This window comes from Aedes albopictus, chromosome 3 (assembly GCF_035046485.1).
Source record: "Aedes albopictus strain Foshan chromosome 3, AalbF5, whole genome shotgun sequence".
NCBI lineage: Eukaryota > Metazoa > Arthropoda > Insecta > Diptera > Culicidae > Aedes > Aedes albopictus.
The window spans coordinates 321,378,671-321,400,477 of record NC_085138.1 but is presented as its reverse complement, the minus strand read 5'-3'; the positions used below and the strand labels follow the sequence as shown (position 1 = coordinate 321,400,477).

Genomic DNA, 21,807 nt, shown 5'->3' with positions numbered 1-21,807 from the left:
TTATCGAAATCAGTTAATCAGATTACCGAGATATCAGCAATTATGTCATCCATTGCCGAATTTCGGCAATACAACTGTCACTTTTGCAGCCGCCATGCCTCAGTGAAAAAGCAAAACAAATCAATCTTGCATTTTGCTGAAGGTGCTTGAAGTGTTTTCTCAAAGGTAAATAACTATTGTATGCAAAAATATAATACTTCTGTAAGTAAATGATTGCTTATAACAGCTTATAACGCATCCCATTCCATTTTCTAGTAACCACGCTAATTTGATGCTGTTTTCCGAGGAGCTAATTTGATACTGTTCCCGTTACAGGAGCTTTTGTTTTGGGTGGTCTTGAAGTTAGAAAAGAAAAGAACACAGCCGGCAACAAACTAAATTTGTGGGCTTCGTGGCCGAGCGGTTAGCGGCGTCAGTCGTTTAGGTGTCTCGTAAGCCTAGGAGTGTGGGTTCGATTCCCGCCCCAGTTGGGGAAAACTTTTCGTCAAACGGAAAATTCTCCACTGGGCCACTGGGTGTTAATATGTGTTATCCGTTGTCAAATGTTAGTAGTGTTCAGTCTGTAGAGGCCGCAAGGTCGAAGACGGTGTAATTGTCTTTTCAAAATATTTTTATTAATTAATTGTAAAAACAAACAATATACAAGTTACGAGTTATGACTTCTTTATTGTGTTACCATGCGTGCGCAAAGTTCTTGATTTTATTTCAAATATTTTTCTCATCCCAAAACCAAAATAAAACAAATTGCCGAGATTCAGCAAATTAATTTTCGCTGGAAAATTATTTTGCTGAGCGTTCAGCAAATATTTTTGCTGAGAATCTCGGCAAAATATCGTTAGCTGTCATTTCTGTAATTGCCGAGGTCTCGGCAAATCTCATTTTTGCTGAGGTGATTGCCGAGCACTCGGCGGTGCCAATCTCGGCAATCGGATTGCCGAGATTCGGCGAAAAAAACTTAGTGTGTATCCAGTGCATCTAGCAGTATCTGACCCCGCTGGTTCGTAAAACGGCTTCCCTATTTCACGGCCCAGGCATTGAAGTCACCTGCTGTTACCACCGGCCTTCGCCCAGTCAGCACGGTCAACATACAGTCCAGCATGTGCTGGATCGACCACCGCGGAAGTGCTTAGCAGCTTCAGCAGAATACCCCGTTTACTTTGACGACCACGACCCCGTCGTAGGTAGTAGATACCAACTCTTGTACTTCCTTGCATAAAGCGCAGTTTAGAGTTCAAAAGGAATCGCTCAAGAAACTTCTTGAGCGATTCCTGGCAGAAACTTTCTACGGTGATGGCCATTTGAATTGTCATTTTTTTGCAACTGCGTATTGCGATGGAAGAAAAACGGTTTCTTGGGCGATTCGGGCAAGGAATTTCCCATGCATCAAGATAGGCCGAGAAATTCCTTCTGAACTGCAAACAGCCCTTAAGTCTACAAAGATTGCTCGTTGCTGTTTGTTAATGCTGTAAATTGGTTTGAGCTGTCCTCACCGTAGCCTTTACCCAAACCAGGCAAGATCAAACTCACAGCACAAAAAAGAACAGCAACGATAAAACCAACATGGTGTAAAACACATGAATGCGAAACCATATGGATGGTTATTAATACCAATGAACAACATACTAATAATCATACCTTTATTAAGCCTCGAGTTCGACATTTAAGAAGGGTAGTTGATTATCTCAGAGAAACACAAGGTCAGCTGCACTACTGCTTCGGTAAGCGCAGTAAGGGCATAATACTGAGTAGGGCCCTCTGGTACTCCATAGGCCCGTTAGCGGTTAGGATTTGGTTATAACACCACCTCCCCCCCAACGCTATGCCCAAAGGAAAGTATTATGAAAAATTGTACTTCAAAATTTATTCGCTAGAACCATATTTTTGGACCTCTAGATTCAGAAAATGTTTGGTTTAAAATAATCCATCTTGGGTTTTTCTCCTATACATTTTTATATGGGACGAAATTGACCTTAAAATGACATTTTTCGATATTTGTATGGGAAAACAGGAAAAAAATCAAAAATATAAAAAAAACCCAAGATGAAATATTTTAAACCGCACAGATTCTGAAACAAAAGGTCCAAAGCTACGATCCTAGGGAATAACATTTGAGGTACATTTGATTTTCATATCCTTTTGGAATAAGAATTTTTAGTAACAGGAAGGAGAAGAATCTGATAACTTCTTGATGTCGGAGAATCGTTATTCCAAAGTAGTTCGAGAGGTGCACTCGAATAAACAATAAACTACTTTGCTAAAACCTCGACAGTGGGGCAAAAGTTAGCACTAGATTTCTGAATCTAGTACATCAATACAATTACAGAATCTTTGGAGCAATGATGATTTCGTATAGAAACTACTATAAATGTATAATATTTGTAGTAGGCACCCTGAAATCGTTGCGGCAGACGGTTTAAACTTAGTTTTGTAAGAAGATTGATTTTAAGGCAAACATTATGTTCTAAATGGGTGAATCAAGAAATGAAAAATGGCTAATAGTTATTTATGTAACGAGTTGCAAAAAGTTGTTTTTTTCAGCACGAGTCGTACATTTGTCCAACGAGGCTTGCCGAGTTTTGCAACGAGTTCCATACAAAATTTTGTGCAATGATTTTTTTTTTTAATAAAGCAACTCATTTGAGTTGCATAATGTTCATAATGCAACTCAAATGAGTTGCATTATAAAAATTATACAACTATTTTTCATTATGCAACTTATTTCAGTTGCATAATAAACCAGTTCGGAAAAATTGGCCATTATGACATCAAAATGAGTTAGATAAAATATAAATTTTGATACTGAATTGCATAAAAAACATTTTAAAACATTCTCTTCGTCATCCTCGTCGTGTCTTTTCGTAAGTTTTTGAAGGTCTTATGTTCATCTACTTTATCGGGGTCTTTCATAGCTTAGTTTGTAAATTCACAGTTATAATTTGTCGCCATACTGACGGGCATAAGATACGATTACGGTTCCGTTCAACAGTTTTGCTGTATATTTGATTTTTTTTTATGTATTTTATGCAACACGTTTACCCCACAATGTATTTTGACAACTTCAGTAACGCTGGAAAGGACAGCTCTTAGTTAATAGTTGTAGAAGTCTTCATAAAACACATTCTATACAAAAGATGAACATCAGGTCGTATTCCAGTTGGGCCGTAATGCTAAGAACAGAAAGAAACATAAAACATGAAATCGGCTAGAATGGAAAGACGAAAATGAATTAAAATGAAATAAATGAAAATCACACCAATAAACTACCCTGTACAAGGTGCGAACTTTTGCCCTCACTATGGCCTCACAATTTTCAATACAAGTAAATTGTATTACTAAAACTACAAAAGGAATGCGAAAACTACGTACGAGTACTACGTTTGAAGGCAATATGATAAAGACCCGTTTAACGAAGAAAAACTATAATAATTTCTTTTCGTTTGATAGTTATTTTGTGAAGTCTGTTAGGTGCGAACTTGTGCCCCGCATTACTCTACAGCAGGAGGCAACAATAAGTCAACTTCCACGAGGGAAGTTAACCTTTCAGGACGCGCACCCTCAAGCATGGCTGCAATTTGTCGACAAGCCTTTATGATAGCGATATTTTGTTTTTTTTTCGTTTTTTTTTTTAGTTTCCTTGACCCGATTCAAAGTGTATACACTAAACGGTTATCGTTAATAATAAAGCTAAATTACAAATTACAAAAATTTTCTACGTTTTGGGTTTTCTGTCAATAACACAAGTTTACAAAATAAAACGAAAGTCGTGAACTTCTGTCAACGACCAAAATTTTTGAAGCACAATTTAGTGCTGATTTCGAAACCGACCTTCAAAAAATTTTAAGTAGAACAGTTTTTGAGTTTTAGCTCAATATCGAGTTTTGCAACTTTTCAAAATATGTAATTTACTAAAATTCAAATATATTGCGTTTTGTTCAACCAATTTTAAATCTTTTTCCATAAATTAAAAGCTGAATACAATACCATTCGATCATCTGAATACAGGTTTTGTGTCAGATTGATGAAATTCAAGATATTGGGGAGTTTTAGGGAGGATCTTCTTAAATTTTAGCAAAATTCCCAATTTTTTTTTGAAGAAATTTATTTTTTTCTATAAGAAAAAACCTACTTAAAAATTATCTCTCGACGTTTATTTGACATATCATATGTAGGCGAGTTACAGTAAAAATTTCAGCTCAATCGGAGCATTGATTACGGAGAATGAGATGTTTGAAGTGAGCGACTTTGCTTAAAAATAGAACAAAAATCGATTTCAAATCATCAACCTTGTATGGAAAGTCGAAAAAATTTCCGCTCTACTGTAATTTTTTTCTTTCGCGTTTTCGAACTCAGGGCATAATTCTACACCAAAAATGATCATCAGCTTACCGAGTTCAAAAATGCTGTAAACTAGTGTAATGTTGCTTTCCGATCAGCAACACGGGAGCGAAATGAAATAGGTACTCACACTCGCACGCAGCGTGCTGAAAGCGAGAGCTGACAGCGACAGGGCTAAATTTCCATTCAATTTTCTGTAGTTGAGTGTTTTCACCCGTGGTAACGAATAGGGCACTCACTCTCACAAGCCACCGCTTAAGATGAATGGCCTGCCAGCATGAGTAGTGTGTGGATGATTGGGTATTGACCTTGTTGGGCCGCTCACGAATGGAGCTCTCGGACTCTGTCAGTTCTCACATCGAGGAACTGAAAACGACTGCCACAGTCATTCATTTTCGGTTGAAAAACAGGCACTGAAACTGATATTTAGCATGCCTGCCCTCAAGCAACCGAAACTGCACCGCGCTCGCGCTGTATACGAAGAGCGAGGTTTTTTGGTAGTGTGGGACTTTTTATAACAGCGCGCGCGCTGAAGGATTAAGAGTGCTATGTAGTAGCTCAAGAACAATAAGTCAGCTTGTAATGGTGATATCGAAGCTGAACTCACTAAGATGGGCCTGGAAAAGTTGGCTTAGCTTACTTCTTAGCTACCACAATTCTGTATACCGCCTATAAACTGCTTTCTCAGATTATTCTCCGCCGTTTTGCACCTGAAGTGAATGAGTTTGTGGGAAGTTAACAAGCCTGTTTCGTTGATTACCGGCCTCCAAAAATGTCGCGAATACCAGGCCGCATCGCACCACTAGTTCATCGACTTTAAAGCGGCGTACGTCAGCACAGAGCTCATGAACCAGAACGGTTTCTCCGGGAAGCTTACTAGACTGATCAAAGTGACGATGGACGGTGTAAAAAACTGCGTAAAGGTCTCGAGCGACCTGCAAAGCAGATGTTCACAAGACATATGGATGGTACAAAAAGACCTGGAGGGCAGCGTACAACGGACGGGCCAGGTGCCGAACCATCTTACACATCCTGAATAATTCAAAGTTCAGACAATTCATGAACAAAGTTCCCAAGTCCTCATTTCGTTGGCACGTCGTTTGCCGAAAGCATCGTTCGTTTTTTCTTCTTTATTCATGTTACGCGGTAATTGGAAAGTTCAGCATGCTACCTTATCAAGTCGCACTATTTGAGCCACACCTCCTTGGCGAACAGATGCTCGGGACTCGCTATAATGGTGACTCATTAAAACATCAACTTTCTCTATTCTTACAGACGGTCCTGCTATCGTTTGATTTCCCATACTATGGTTACCCCATCCGGAACATCACCATCGCCACCGGAGGGTTCCTCTACACAGGTGACTACGTGCATTCGTGGCTCGCTTCCACCCAGTACATCGCGCCACTGATGGCCAATTTTGACACCAGTCTGTCCAACAACTCGTACGTAAAATTCCGCGATGACGGTAAGTGATAAGGGGTTCCGCTTCCATTTTACAAGACTTACTTTATCGCTGAACTCATTCTAGGTGAAACCTTCACGGTGGTGTGGGAGAATGTCTCGCTGCAGGATCGCCCAGAAAACGGGTCTTTCACATTCAGTGCCACGTTGAACAAATCGGGTGACATTGTGTTCGCTTACCAGACGATTCCCATCGACATTGAACAGATTTACGACGACAAGCATCCGGTCAAAGTGGGACTCTCAGATGCGTACATAATCGATAAGACCATTTTCCGTGAGTAATCTTGATCTGATTGTACTTCGATTGGCTAATTCAATGCAATCTATCGTTCACAGGCACCAAGCAGAAAACAATCTACGAGTATCACAGAGTGAACTTTGGTCGATCGAAGGTCCAGAACAACACCTTGATTACTCTGTATGCTCAGCCCACCTGCTACAGCTTCAAGGACTGTCAGTCCTGTATGAACCACGAGGGCGCCGAGTTCAAGGTTTGTCCCAGTCTAACGTTCCCCCAAATATCCGAATAAAGTCTAACCATTTATCCATCTCTTCCAGTGCATCTGGTGTCCCACGCTGAACCGATGCTCGACGGGAGTCGATCGCAAGCGACAAGACTGGATCCAGAAGGGTAAATTATCTTTCATTAGCGTCTCGGTTCAAATCACTCACCCCCGACTTGTTATCACCCCTTCGACAGGTTGCGACAAGACGCAGATCATGGAGATCTCCGTTTGTCCGGCGCTCGGCCAGAAGGGCAACAACTACGGGGAACCGATCGAGATCAGTACCGAGGGTAACGACACCAACGGTACCTATCGGCACGAGGCCGAAATCCAGCCTTCCAAGGGCGCCAACGCCGGTAAGAACAAGTCGGATGCGCATCCCTCGAGCGGAGAGGATGGCGTGAAAAAGATTGCCGCCCACGAAGCCGTGGAGCCGCAAAGCTCGAGCAGTAGTCTGCTGGTGACGATGATGGTCATCTGCGGCATTCTGCTCAGCTGCGGATGTTGGGTTCTGTACGCGTACCGGAATCCGCACACCAAGAGCGGCCAACTGTTAATCAGAGTGAGTATTGGTTTTTCTTAGTCTGAGAATTCTTTGAACCCTAAGTAATATAAACGTTCTTCCTTTTCTACACTGCTAAATAAAGATGCAAAAGGTATGGGAGGCTTTGGCAATTGTAGAATCACTTTCTTTTGAATCGCGATTTTTATTTTTTCATGGGAACATAACATCTTCATCAGTCTTATTTTGTGGCATGTTATTGAAGCGCCAATAGTCTCACATCAGAACAATAACAGCGGAGAATTAACATGCCATTCAGAGCAGATTCCCACTAATTTAATTCATTTAATTTATTTTTTAAAGATAATATCGAGTAAATTGTTATTTACGTCACACAACTTGTGGCCGCTTTCTATTCCTTCCTCCGGAACGTCCAACATGCGCCAGATTACCATAAGTTTAAAACTAGATGGGCAAGGAGGAGGCGGCTTGCATGGCGTTATGAATTTTTACAGGAGTTTTGCTAAAAAAATATCTTATTATTTTGCCATGTAACCTGTACCTGCAAAAGTCTGGGAAAGAAGTATTGAAGGACTTCCTTAGAGCCCCAGATAACTTTCTTGGTCGTAAATCATCGGATTTACATTCAAAACTTGTGATAATGAGGTTTGTAGGGAGGGGAGGGGCATTTTCGGGCGCATTACTCGTGTTTTTGATTATTTTAATAATTTTGTTAGGTGACCAGCATGAATATACAAACCGGCGCACAGTGGGACGAAATCAAAAAAAGTGGGACATGGGTATTTACTCAGAAACTATTGGATTTAGCGTTATGTGGTCTTCTACAACGTTTCTCCATTTCACAAGTACTTTATTTTGATGTAATAAAATTTCACTTAAGGGTGGTATACACTAAGATAAAAAAAATAACTTTTTTATTTTACGTCGAAATTGAGAAATTTCTAAGAAAACGTTGTAGATAATGTATTTAGAAGAAACTTTGTCGAAGACCAAAAAAATCTATCTCGCAGTTTAACAAAGTTATAGGGCAAAAATGGTGTATATGTCCCTTAAAATCGATTTTTCGAAATATCTTTTTAGAATGAATTTTCCCAGTTTTCCAATGTTCGGCAAAGTTGTAGATACTGCAAAAATACACATTTTTTCTGAAGACAGCAAATGGCTATCTTTTCGTTTAAAAGACTTAGGAATGTTTTTCTTATTTTTTTATATCAACTTTAGGGGGATAGATCATACAGAATAGCGGTAATTAGCAGCTAATTTCCACGTTATGTTTTGCATAAACTTACACCCTTTTGATACATATGCAAATCACAACGGGATCGAGCGGGATTCACTACACTTTTTCAATTTATGTATCGTAAGATTTTAACACAAATACCCCACTTAACCAACAGTATGTTTAAAAGATTTTTTCAAAATATTTTTTTTTATTTTGCCTTTGATCCGCAAAGTTGAAGAAACTCAAAAATACACGGTTTTACCAAATAGACCAGATTGCAGAACTCGATTATGTAAAAAAAAATCAAATCCTGAGAACTAATAGGAATAAAGACAAAATAAAAAAACAGTTATTTGGAGATAATATTGTTTCCACTACCGTGGTTGGCACAAGAAGGTGTAGAGCACAGAGAGCACGATGGGCGGGCCAGGTGGAGCGTGACCTAGCGAGGATTGGGCGCGACCGAGGATGAGAGCGGCAGCCGCAAACCGAGTATTGTGACGTACTGTTGTTGATTATGTCTTGTCTTAAATGTGATGTTGAACAAATCAAAATAAATGTGTTACATACACTTTTCTCCTTCAAATCAACCTTAAAATAAACAGTAAACAACTCTGACCTTTGAATATTAAATTTTTTGATATCACTTGCAAAAATTACACTCTGATACACTCTGACTGACATCGATATATTTTTAGGATTTTTCTGGCTTTTCAGTCCGATTGTGAGATCAAAAACAATCTTATGTTCTCTTACTCCGACGTTTCGATCCGTATCGGATCTTTCTCAAGAATTCTGTAGGTTTATTAAAGAAAACTGTTGCAAATTACATTCATTTCGACAAGACACTTTACAAACAATTAACACATTACCGAGTTATCGATTGTTTTCTCGTCATTTGGATTTTTCAATCAATCGATATATCTAAAAACAGAGCACGTACAAAAAGGCCGCCTCCAGAAAAGTTGTTGCTTATTTGGGCTTAATAACTTTGGTGAAGACAGCATCTTTGTAAGTCCTCAGGTTTTGGAGATATTGAGGTCAGTCATTGTGATGCAATATTACTGCAATATTTTTTGTAGGTCTATGCTTATGGCGGGAAGTGTATTTATATGCATCTACAACTTTGCAGATCAAAGGCAAAATAAAAAAAAATGTTTTAAAATCATCTTTCAAACATACTGTTTGTTAAGTGGGGTATTTGTGTTAAAATCTTAAGATACATAAATTGAAAAAGTGTAGTGAATCCTACTCGATCCCGTTGTGATTTGCATATGTATCGAAAGGGTGTATGTTCATGCAAAACATAAAGTGGAAATTAGCTGCTAATAGCCGCTATTCTGTAAAATCTATCCCCCTAAAGTTGATATAAAAAATTAAGAAAAACATTCCTAAGTCTTTTAAACAAAAAGATAGCCATTTGCTGTCTTCAGAAAAAATGTGTATTTTTGCAGTACCTACAACTTTGCCGAACATTGGAAAACTGGGAAAATTCATTCTAAAAAGATATTTCGAAAAATCGATTTTAAGGGACATATACACCATTTTTGCCCTACATATAACTTTGTTAAACTGCGAGATAGATTTTTTCGGTCTTCGACAAAGTTTCTTCTAAATACATTATCTACAATGTTTTTTTAGACATTTTTCAATTTTGACGTAAAATAAAAAAGTTAATTTTTTTATCTTAGTGTTTACCACCCTTAAGTGAAATTTTATTACATCAAAATAAAGTACTTGTAAAATGGAGAAACATTGAAGAAGACCACATGACGCTAAATCCAATAGTTTCTGAGTAAACACCCATGTCCCACTTTTTTTGATTTCGTCCCACTGTGCGGCGTGCTGAATGACGGACTAGAGGCATACGCGCCAACTTGTCAGGATATATGTAAGACGGGTATACAGATAGCATGGTCGTGTGCGTGGCCGACGGCTGGTGAATTTTCCCGTTTTTCGGTGAACTTTCTGAGTTTCTTATTCTTTTTCTGTTCTTTCGGTTCACGATTGGAATTTATTATGGAAACTTTTTGCACCATAAAACAGAAAATTTCTTCAAATGTGCGAATAAATTACGAAATCGTAGGGCAATTACTAGCAAGTATCCCTCTGATGCGATCTGGTAGCAAATACTGTCGATGTTTGCTACTTTTCAGTGATGTTTCGAGAATTTCAGAAAACTCACCAGCAGCCGACTTGGTTTGCTATAAGAAATGTCGGCTCAACTTCGGGTCTCTTCGGGTAAACTTGTTCCGTTGCTAACGAAAAAATTCTCACTCATACGCGAACGCTCGTGTACATCTTCCCCCCCTGCCAACTTGTGACGTAGTTGGGGGGGCGAAGCCTCTCAAAATGAACCAAATTCGTAAAATTTCGACGCAGTTCATCTAGTTTAGGCATATTTACGTGGAAACTAGTGCATTGAGCTGAAAAAAGTTGAATTTTGTCCAATTTTGGAGAGCTTCGCCCCCCCAACTACGTCACAAGTTGGCGCCTATGACTAGAGGTCATCCAGTTTCCCATATATTTGGACTGAACATCCCATACAAACGATCAACAATGCGCCAGCTCAATTTTCAACCGATTGAGCTGAATATTTCACAGATTGTTCTACTCATCCAAAGGCACGATTCTAGAGGGTGCCCCGTGGAAGTTTTCGACATTTTTGTATTTGGGCCATCATATAAAATTACGTTTTATTCCAGGGATTCCCTCGGGAAATATTTCAGGGATATCGTCGGGAATTCCTCCACGGATTTCCATAGGAATTTCTTGTGGGATTGATTCCTTCTAGATTTTTCCAACGATTCTTTCATTTGCGATTTTTCCAGGAATGCCTCCTGGAAATTCTCCTGCGACTTTTTTCCAGTTTCTCTAGGAATTTATATTTCAAGCCTAACTTTACAAAACACCGTATGTAACAATTGCATTGAACAGAGAAAATCGCCTCCAAAATTTTGGAATTCTCAAAAAAATCGTAATTGGGTTGTTTAGGGGTACCCGGATTATTACATAATTGGATTCTCCGCCCACAAAATAGTCAAAATCCAAAATTTCATAATTTTTGGAGTCCGGGAAATATTTTTAGAATGCATTTAAAGTTTGTATGGGGATTTTTTTTTTGTTCGGGTCGAACTGTCACTTTATCGATTTAACTGTCATTCTATCCGCGAAAATTAAAACTGTTTTGTTGATTTAATCATCAAAACAAAGGTGTTGGAATCCAATAAAATCACGTTATACTCAGATTAGGCTATAGAAAATAGCAATATTTTTTTCACTAAACAACCCAATTGGTTTTTCCATCTCTAGATAGCTTTAGACTACTTAATTATGTGATATGGAACTCAAACGAAGCATCAGATATTGATTTTCGAAAGAGATTCGTTTCATTAAGTGAAAATGTTAGATAGGGTATTTTCTCTTTCGTTTTGTACATACGGTAAATGTATATGTACGGTATATGTGGATACATTGTTGACTCTGGGTATTATATCGAAATCCGCATCAGCGTTTTGCTGCATACACTTGAACATGCACTTGAACAAACACTCAACCATCATACAATAGCTAGGATTACACCGTGTCGGGAAAGCGCTTATAAAGCCTAGTTTGGTGTTTTAAAGGAATCGCTCAAGAAACTTCTTGACCGATTCCTGGCAGAAACTTTCCACGGTGACTGCCATTTGAACTGTCATTTCTTCGCAACTGCGTACTGTGATCGAAGACAAACGGTTTCTTGGGCAAAGATATGTGCACGATAGAATTATTTACAAAGTCTCAAGTAGCATTTTATAGACATCTTTACTAAAAGAGTAACCTTCATAAAACCAAAATAAAAGATATAAGGTTCTATGACGGTTCTCAAATCCTCTACAAGACCAATTGGTTATCAAAATATTACTTGGGTTGTTCCAGTACTTAGTGACCATTCCTCACCCAAACGAAACGAGTTCCAGCACATCTGGATATCATGGCGCCAGCACCAAACCAAATAGCGACGTTTTGACTAGCGACACTTTTTTCAGTATCGGGTGTAGTGCGATGTGTGCGTTCAATGATTTGCTATCATATACGTCACTTCCGAACAACCCAAAATTATCAAAGAATATTTTTCTTAAAAAAAGTTTTTCTATTTCCATCCGAATTTATAATAATTTGTCTTTTTATCTGGTTGTCCATGGCTTGATACCAGCCAGTGTACGCAGAATGTGGCACCGCAAGCGAAAAATAGGCAACAAAGAAGGCACGGCAACAACGCTTTGTTTTTTCGTTAGCAGATAATGACAAAATCGCTTCGGAGTTTGTTCACAACAAAAGCGGTAGGAATCAGGGTACGAAAAACGGATCACGCCGAGAAACAAACGCTTTGTCCTAAACGGTGCATGTTGGTAACAAAGGCGCTTCGCAACAAACGCATGTCAGGCGATGAGAGCAATAAAACAAACATCGCTTGCCGTGCGTGTGCTGATATTCCGGCTTTTCTGCTGAAATTTTCGACTCACATTATCGAATTCATAAGCATTTGGACGAAATAAGACTCTTGCAAACCTCAGAATTGAGTTTCAGTTGTAAAACAATGCGAAAATCACGATGTGAATAGAACGAGACAAATATTCCTACCGTTTTTGTTGTGAACAAACTCGGGAGCGATTTTGTCATTATCTGCTAACGAAAAAACAAAGCGTTGTTGCTGTGCCTTCTTTGTTTCCTATTTTTCGCTTGCGGTGGCCTATTCTGCGTACACTGGTAGGAATATTTGTCTCGTTCTATTCACATCGTGATTTTCGCATTGTTTTACAACTGAAACTCGACTCTGAGGTTTGCAAGAGTCTTAATTCGTCCAAATGCTTATGAATTCGATGATGTGGGTTGAAAATTTCGGCAGAAAAACCGGAATATCGGCACACGCACGGCAAGCGATGTTTGTTTTATTGCGCTCATCGCCTGACATGCGTTTGTTGCGAAGCGGCTTTGTTACCGACATGCACCGCTTAGGACAAAGCGTTTGTTTCTCGGCGGGAACGAGGTGAAGACGCGCACTAACTCGAGTCGCTCACATAGAGACTCGAACTTGGACTTTTCTCAACAGTACAGCCAATCTGGAGTAATCCAGTTGGGGTACAATTCAGAAGACAGATTTGGAATAGTCGATAGCCTGAAAGGTGTGTACCAGTCAGGGTCGAGTTCAAAATCAGAATCCTTTATTCATCAGATACACTTGCCCTTTTATACATTTCAAGGTTCAATACATTTCAAGGTTTAACATAACAAATAGCTTAATACATAGATGAGACGACTGGAGTGACAAATATCCAAAAATGCTTATGGTTTGTTTTACGTTAAGCCAGGCGCTAGGCTTGCAATTTGATCCTTCCACGCCGCATGCTATCGGCCCTCGTACCTCACAAGTAGAAGTGGAGAGAGAGAGTCGATAGAACGATGCACTCGTGGTTAATGACTTCCATATGTTCTGTTGATATTGCATAACAGTGCGCTTTTGCACTTGTTTGTTATTTTCGGTGTGGGTATGATTGGTTTGCTACAGTCGGTCCTCAATGTTGTGTCATTTACGTTAATGGTATGCTACAACCAGATAATAACTGACGTCCCTAGCTACACGGCCACGAAGTCCATAAACTATAGTACGAGGACTTCTCGTACCAACCACTCCGTATATACAGTAGACGTTCGCTCGGTGCAAACGCTTTAACTGCAATGCTTTTTAACTGCAAGTTCGCTAAGTGCAACAGTTTTGCAGTTATTGCACCGCTATCCGTCAAAACGAAATGTCAACAACGATGCGATGTTTTTTTTGCATGCACTTTTGTTGCAGTGCGATGTTTTCCGTATGCACATTGGTTACATTCTGCAGCAACTGACAGTTCTTTGACGTCTGTCAGTTGTTGCAGTTATCGAATTTCATTCGCTAAGTGAAACGTAAACATGTTGCAGTTATCGAACGTCTACTGTATATATAATATTGGTGCCACAGATGTTGTGAGTGGCCAGACTTAGAAAGTTAGTGTCGTCAGTTAATGTTGCAAAAAAGGTATTTCTGCCTTTTGTCTTGGCTCAAAAGCTTAGGCTGAGGCGCCATTAGTCGCTCCCTGAAATGACAGAAAATTAAGCCAAACCCTCTCTGTCTTCCGTATATATACAAACTTATATAGTTAATCTATATAAATACGGAAATGTGCCAACGAATCTGCATCATTATTTCAGTGGTTTATTCCTGCACGGCTCCGACGTGTTTGTACAAAAAAATAATTAGGAAAATCGGCTGGAAACGCACCGAAAGCGAGGAAGTCTGTACTTTTCGGCACCTTTGCTTTAGTGAAGCAAAGTAGGCCGTTTTAACACTGTGTCCGCAAGTGCAAGGATGGAAGAAAATCACTTCAAGCGATAAATGATACAGGATACGAATAATCCAAGATAGCCTTGTTCCTGCAGTAGCATGATGCCGATACCTCACACCGTGCTCGTATCACAGAGACAATCAAAGCATCTGATGCAAGCTTTATCGCGTGATGACCCGTTATCGGATCATGTTACAAGTCGTGATAAATTTTATTCATCACAATTTATGCCACTTATGCACCCGTAAACCGCATTCATGATTAGAAATAACACATTCATAAGCATATTTGGAAGTTAAAGCAGTAAGAATGCCCAAAAAGTGAATGAAATCACGAATTTATCATTTCGACTTCATGATAACGATCGCATCGCGCCCGCACATGCCCAGCGAATCATTCTTCTCGGACCGTAGTTTGTTAGGATGCTTGACGACAAAATGTTATCGTTGTTGCTATGATCGCGCGATTCCGTTCAACCGCGATATGTTCGAGATCTGATCATGATCACTAGATTTCCATCCTTGGCAAGTGAAAAGTAGGGGAATTCGCAACGCAATTACAAAATAGTAGTTTACGCAACAAGGTGCAGAATGAAGATTTTTACACTCAAAAAATTTTACACGTCCGAGTAATGTGTTTTACATATAGATTTGCGTAAATTGTAAAACCCATGAATGTCACGTGTGGCACATATAGAATCGCCAACATAATTTTTGCTTTGAGCAATGGGCAATCCACATGATTCTAATGTGTACCTCACACAAAATTTAAATTAAATAGGGTAAGTGTACCAATTATGGCACTACCTAAGGAAAGCGTTTTATACAAAAATAACTAGAAGACCAACGAATGTCATCAATAAGTTAAAAGACAGCTTAGTTTCCATACTTTACAGGAAAAATATAGAAACGGATCCAAAACTACTTTTAGTATTGATTACAGCGTGTGCCAATGATAGTAACCCTGTACCAGTTATGGTTATATTTTTTAACTTCGGTTCCTTTTCGCACTATTTGCATGCATTCCTTATGGGGTTAGCCATAACTGGTACACTATGGCGAAAAAGGGTGCAAGGAAGCCTAAATTTTAAGGAAAATGATTTATTTCTACCATGATTTGAGGAAAATGTGGAGTTTAAATGAGAGCGACTATCTTTTGTGAACGTAATCTGTTGTTCACAAATTTTTTCTTGTTCATTTACATCGTTAAAGGGTGAAAATTAACTATGGCGAATAATTGGTACTATAGCCATAATTGGTACACTTACCCTACATATGCATTGCAACTTGGTAACACATAAATGTCATATTATGCTGAACATAAATTACGTGTTACGAAGCATATGGATTTAATGTCATGTCGCTCATGTAGTCCTCCAGGCAATAATTACACTTAGTTACTTTTTTCACGCAAGCTATTTATTGAAACTCAAAAATTGTAATTGCTATAAGAATTTGTTTAATAATTTATACATTTTAAACATTACTCACTTGGATACTTGAATTCACTTCGTTGAATCTCCGCCGAATGGTGCATCCTACGGGGCCGGATCACAACGTCCGAGGCCATACAGTCCCGGTCGTTAAGTCGCGTTTTTTTACGAAATAACGTCCAAAAGTTTGGATGCGTCATAATATCCTATGTGCCTTCTTTCCTTGGACTTCGTGACATACCTGCACGTTTGGACGTTATGCCCCGAAAAAATGCGCCATAAAGTCCTGGGACATTATGGCCTCGGACGTTATGATACTGCGCCGCATCCTACTAGATCCGATCCTAGGCCAATCACTTCGAGTACCCCGGACAATGAATGCAGTTAGGTCCACCTTATCCGCAATAAGCCATCTTAGGCGCATCCTGCCCCGCGGAGCCGCCGACCTCTCCTAGGCTCTCTACCGAAGAAAAAACGATAATCAGGTAGCAAATTAATCGAATTGGTTCTATATAAATTGAAGCTCTTAATTTAATTTTGTAGGAATGTTTTTTTTACTTACTTGGGTGAGCTGCAACTCAGCTGAATTCTCCACCAGTTGATTGGCCATGATGAAAAACCGTTGAAGTTTGACGGTTTTTTCATGGCTCATGTGTCACCAGTTATGATATGCATTTGGAAAAAACAGTAGCGCAAATTCGATTGCAAAATTACTTCATTTTCAATCATATTACCTACGAGATTTGAATGTCTTGGCTGATGGATTCAGTTAAAGGCATTGCTATTTAAGCTCCAAGTGCAACAAAAATTATTTTGAAGTAAGTTACATTTGATTCGGTGATGTAAGCTTTGGTGCGATACCCATGTTATGAATCAGATTATTCTAACGTGTAAGATACACATAACACTAGTTTACAGCATTTTTGAACTCGGTAAGCTGATGATCATTTTTGGTGTAGAATCATGCCCTGACTTCGAAAACGCGAAAGAAAAAAATTACAGTAGAGCGGAAATTTTTTCGACTTTCCATACAAGGTTGATGATTTGACATCGATTTTTGTTCTATTTTTAAGCAAAGTCGCTCACTTCAAACATTTCGTTCTTCGTTATCAATGCTCCGATTGAGCTGAAATTTTTACTGTAATTCGCCTACATATGATATGTCAAATAAACGTCGAGAGATAATTTTTAAGTTGGTTTTTTCTTATTGAAAAAAATACATATCTTCAAAAAATTTTGGGAATTTTGCTAAAATTTAAGAAGATCGTCCCTAAAACTCGCCAATATCTTGAATTTCATCAATCTGACACAAAACCTGTATTCAGATGATCGAATGGTATTGGATTCAGCTTTCAATTTATGGAAAAAGATTTGAAATTGGTTGAACAAAACGCAATATATTTGAAATTTAGTAAATTGCATATTTTGAAAAGTTGCAAATCTCGATATTAAGCTAATACTCAAAAACTGTTCTACTTAAAATTTTTTGAAGGTCGGTTTCGAAATCAGCACTAAATTGTGCTTCAAAAACTTTGGTCGTTGACAGAAGTTTACGACTTTCGTTTTATTTTGTAAACTTGTGTAATTCATTGGAAAAAAACATCAGACTAACGTGGACGCTTTTGACTCAGCTCACAAGCCAAAACACATTAATCGATCGTGTCGATGTTTTTCAGTGTACAGCACGGTCGTACACTTATCCAACGAGGCTTGCCGACTTGGATAGTTACGGCGAGGATTGCTGTCAGGATTGCTGTCACTGATGCTTGCTAGGGGAAGGACACCCAAGGGGAATGTTACTAATCTTTGTTCATACCTCACATCGTTATTCTTCGATCACAGTACCCAGTATGAAGATAAAAAAACATTAATATGGCTGTCACTTTGTGAATATTGCGTAAATCACCGGAGCAAACCGTTCCCATCCATCTTAGCAAACTACAGTAGAATCACTTGGCATGATACGGGACCGCGCGATGCAGGCAACTTGCTCCGCCAAAGCTCTACTCCTAAATTTGGTAGCATCACACTGCCCACCTAGTCATAACGCTTGCTGTTATCCACGCTTGCTAGGGGAAGGACACCAAAGGAGAATGTCACTAATCTTTGTTCATACCCCACACATTCTAGAAAGTTTCTGGCAGGAATAGGTCAAGTAAATAGTGTACACACAAACTTGCATCGAATAATTTTATTTTTTTAGGCGTTCCACTTCGGTGGAGCGAACCTTCTTTAGGGTTTGATTCTTGGTTTGATTTTAATCACGATACTCTCGTAATTGCTTACATTTGCAGCTACGGTGCTCCGCCACAAAGTTCTCTAAGAAATTGTCCAAGATTAGAGTCTCGGATCGGCCAATCCGAAGGTGGCATTATAATTTGTTTGTTTCATTTCATTTCATCTAGTTATCGCCCCCATTCTTCACCGAATTCTTGATCGCTCTCATAACTATGCTTGCATCATCTGATCTGATGTCCTTTGAATTAGTGAATTAATGATCTCTTTCGATCTTCAATTCCACAGTACCGCCCGAACAAGTGGTCCTGGCGGCGAGGAGAGGCCCGCTACACGGCCGCCACCATACACATGTGAGAACGGCATCACGATCATCATCGCAACCATCGCCAGCACCGGCAACCGCAGCAACCGTTGTACCATCCGCAGCATCCGGAGTACCACCGGCCACTGGGCATGCTGAATCTGGTCGGTAACGAGGAGGAACGACTGCTCAGCTACCTGTACCAGCTGGACGAACCTGCGGGAGATGCGACGGGCGCTGGCAATGGGCTGGAGATTGCCGATTACACTTTCACGACAGAGCTTGGTGACTGAATGGGCAGGTGTGAGAGTGCACACCTGATTGTTTGAGTGAGTATGTGCGATAGCTAGCGAAAGAAGGAGAATGAGAGAACAAAAGGAGAGCTAGAGAGGAGAAAACGCGTACGTATGGTGAGACATTTCTTTGTTACGTTTCTATTTTATGAAAAATTGACACTGAAAAACTACTTAACCCCTTCTAAAGATGATAGGAGCAAGTCCAGGGGCCCAGACCCCGCCTTATATTCCTGATTTAAAAATTGCAATTATTATTAGTGTTTTGTTTTCTATAATCTATCCTTCAATCAGTTGTAGTGATATTTACACCTATATTTTAGCGAAACAGATAATCTGTCCAGTTGTAGTGTTAAGTTAGTACCGATTGTGAAAGTAAGAAGTTTGCCCTTCTTCCCCACTTTTGTGCAATTTTCTCGGAAACATTTCAGCATCACCAACTCCGACAACCATTGTCACAAGCCGGAGCAGCTTGCAATACGATGTGATACGTCTATTTTTTTTCTCTTTTAAAGACAATTGTAAATGTAAGTTTTGAAATTGGCAGCCTAAATTTTACACCAAAATTGGATCACTTCTAGAAATTGCAAACGCTTGAACGGCGGAAATATTTCCCACACTGAAAAAAACATTTACCGTTTTTTAAAACATCTTCCACCGTTCACTAATTCTAAACACTCTGTACATTAGGTTTGAAAAGCATAATCAACTACATATTTTCCAAACAGAGAGAGGACTAAACGAACCCGATAGGAACTAGACGATAAGACTACATGTGCAAAAGAAGATGATAAACCTTAATGCTAGGAAGAAAACATTAATTATACATACTCTAGGAATCAAGTAGTCAGACACACAGTTTTAGAAACAACTAAATTGGAAACACCGCAAACACTGCAGTTTTAATCGCTTAGCTTTAGAGGAGACACAACCCCGGAGTTCGGGTACGCCGTGTATGGTATAGAGTCGTTTGGCATACATGAACGAGAATACTCATGAAATAACAATTGGAATACATTACATGTATTTATCATCTGTTTCTGTTTACTCTGTTACGGGTTTAATACTATCAGTTGTTTTGACTGGGATGCATCAACTCTACAGTTTAACTTAGTGAAAACGGTAGATAGAGACAAATCTGTAACAGAAGTATAAACAGTGTTGTAGAAAATCCACAAACAATAGTATCTCTGTGTCTATTTTCATTTATTTATGTACTTGTACTTGTGAAATTACTTCATCTCAAAAGACCCTACGCCAAACTACTCTATACCATACGGGTTCCCGCTTCTGAAATGCAGATGGCACGCACTTAATTGTATTAAGGAAAACGAAAAGATAATGAAGAAAACCTCTAAACCGGATCTGCTCATAACTGCCTCTATCCCACATTTGACTGCGCTTTTACCTGAACACACTCTAGCCAAAACACGGCGCCGTTCTTTTCTCGAAGTCGTTGGTACGCATTCAATTTATTCAGAATCCGAGGAGCGACATCTTTCCATCGCCACCGCTTTTCACGTGTGCTTGTATGAACTGTTGAATGCAGTAGTAGATCTGATGAACGATACTCAATCGAAAGATCCACCTAACCCCCCCCCCCCCTGAAATGAAACGACCGTCCCCACAATTTTCGAGCCAAAATCTGTAAACGTAGAAGTGTTGTTTAAACAACTACAACTAAACAGACTACAATGAACGATGGTGGCTCCAGAGAGGAAGCGCCATCGCATACTAAAAAAAAAGACTAATTTGCTCATCACTTTTTGTTGAAACTTTTCGTTTCTTCAAATCGTTTCCAAGCGTGTGAAAGCAACGACTTTCGATAGTGCCTTAACGACGATCTGGTGAAATATCCCGGAAGTTTATATCATTTTTTATTTTCAATTTTCGAAAATGTTTGAACTGAGCCCGTTAGATGCACAATACAACACAACTACCACTGACTGGTGGACCTTCAATTCAAAGTTCTTCGATCTGTTCAAGCTTGTTTAAAGCATCTTTCAACTTCTGATGAAATTTACTCGAACACACAATCTATATTTGCACCTGGATGATGCTAGAAAGACTAGTTTAATATATGCATTCACACCCATACCCAGACGCAAATGTTTAAGCAAAAGGAGGGCAGTAGGTACGAGAGAACAATAGGATCGAAATAAACTGATGAAAAGTGATCTTTAGACATTTTGTACGTAGAATTGAAAGAAATTCACTAGGATCCAACGAACTAGAGTAAACAATCTTTGTTTTGTACAAATATCCTCTACTTACCTCAACATGCGGTTAGTTCTAATCGTCTACTATAATACGAGCATGTCGTATTTCCGAGTGTCTTAAGTCAGGTGTTCGTCGTAATGCTGCTTCCACCTTTCAAACAGCTTATGTTCACTCGCTAAATATATCCTCACACGTCTCACACCCTTATTGAATCGGAGTTTTAATCGGAATTCGATAAAAAAACACGTAAGTTCGAAAGTCAAAACTGCGAAATAGAAGAACAGTGAGACAATGTCTGCAAAAAATTAAAAAAAAAAATGATTTCTTTCTGAAATAAAACCAACGACCATTGATTAAATTTTCCTGTAACATTATTCCGTGAAACTGAGTTTTATTGGTAGTCTTCTTATTTTGTCTTGGGTAGGGTTATTAAAACTTCTGTGTGTGTTGATTTGCGCGTATCGCATCTGAAAATCTCCTCTCCTTTGTTAGTAGTTAGCTTATTTTTTGTTTGTTTTATATTCAACACTATTATTCTGAAATTGATGTCACCATTTATTGTGTTCTTCTATTTATCTGTTTGTGTATTTGTAAGATTTGTTCTGACTACTTCCGCTGCATCTTTAATAGTGTTATTTATTTTATCATCATTTTCGAAAGTAATTAACAGAAATCATTAGTTTTTCTCATTTCAAGAAGTGTGACTGTTCTTCGACTTCGATTTTTCAGATAGTTTTCATCAGTGACAAGTAACTATTTTTTATATGTAATTACGGATTGAGAAAAAATAAAATCATTTAATGTTGTCTGAACAATTATTCTTGTTTATTAGAATTTCGATTTCAATTTTGAATAGCATGTTTCTACGGTCGAACGTTCATATAAAGGTTATCGATTTATCATTCATCATA

At 38.9% G+C, this 21,807-nt stretch overlaps 1 protein-coding gene across 2 annotated transcripts in view; it reads left to right on the top strand.

Annotated features, from left to right (window-relative positions):
* LOC109623305 (plexin domain-containing protein 2) overlaps nt 1-20,853 on the top strand; it is a 105,005-nt gene extending 84,152 nt beyond the window's left edge. For both annotated transcript variants that reach the window (XM_062842793.1, XM_062842792.1), the window contains 6 exons: nt 5,611-5,803; nt 5,867-6,076; nt 6,139-6,293; nt 6,361-6,433; nt 6,503-6,870; nt 18,368-20,853. In XM_062842793.1, coding sequence (XP_062698777.1) covers nt 5,611-5,803; nt 5,867-6,076; nt 6,139-6,293; nt 6,361-6,433; nt 6,503-6,870; nt 18,368-18,436 — 1,068 coding nt within the window. In that variant the 3' untranslated portion in view covers nt 18,437-20,853. The remainder of the gene's footprint in view (nt 1-5,610; nt 5,804-5,866; nt 6,077-6,138; nt 6,294-6,360; nt 6,434-6,502; nt 6,871-18,367) is intronic.
* The last annotated feature ends 954 nt before the right edge of the window (nt 20,854-21,807 follow it).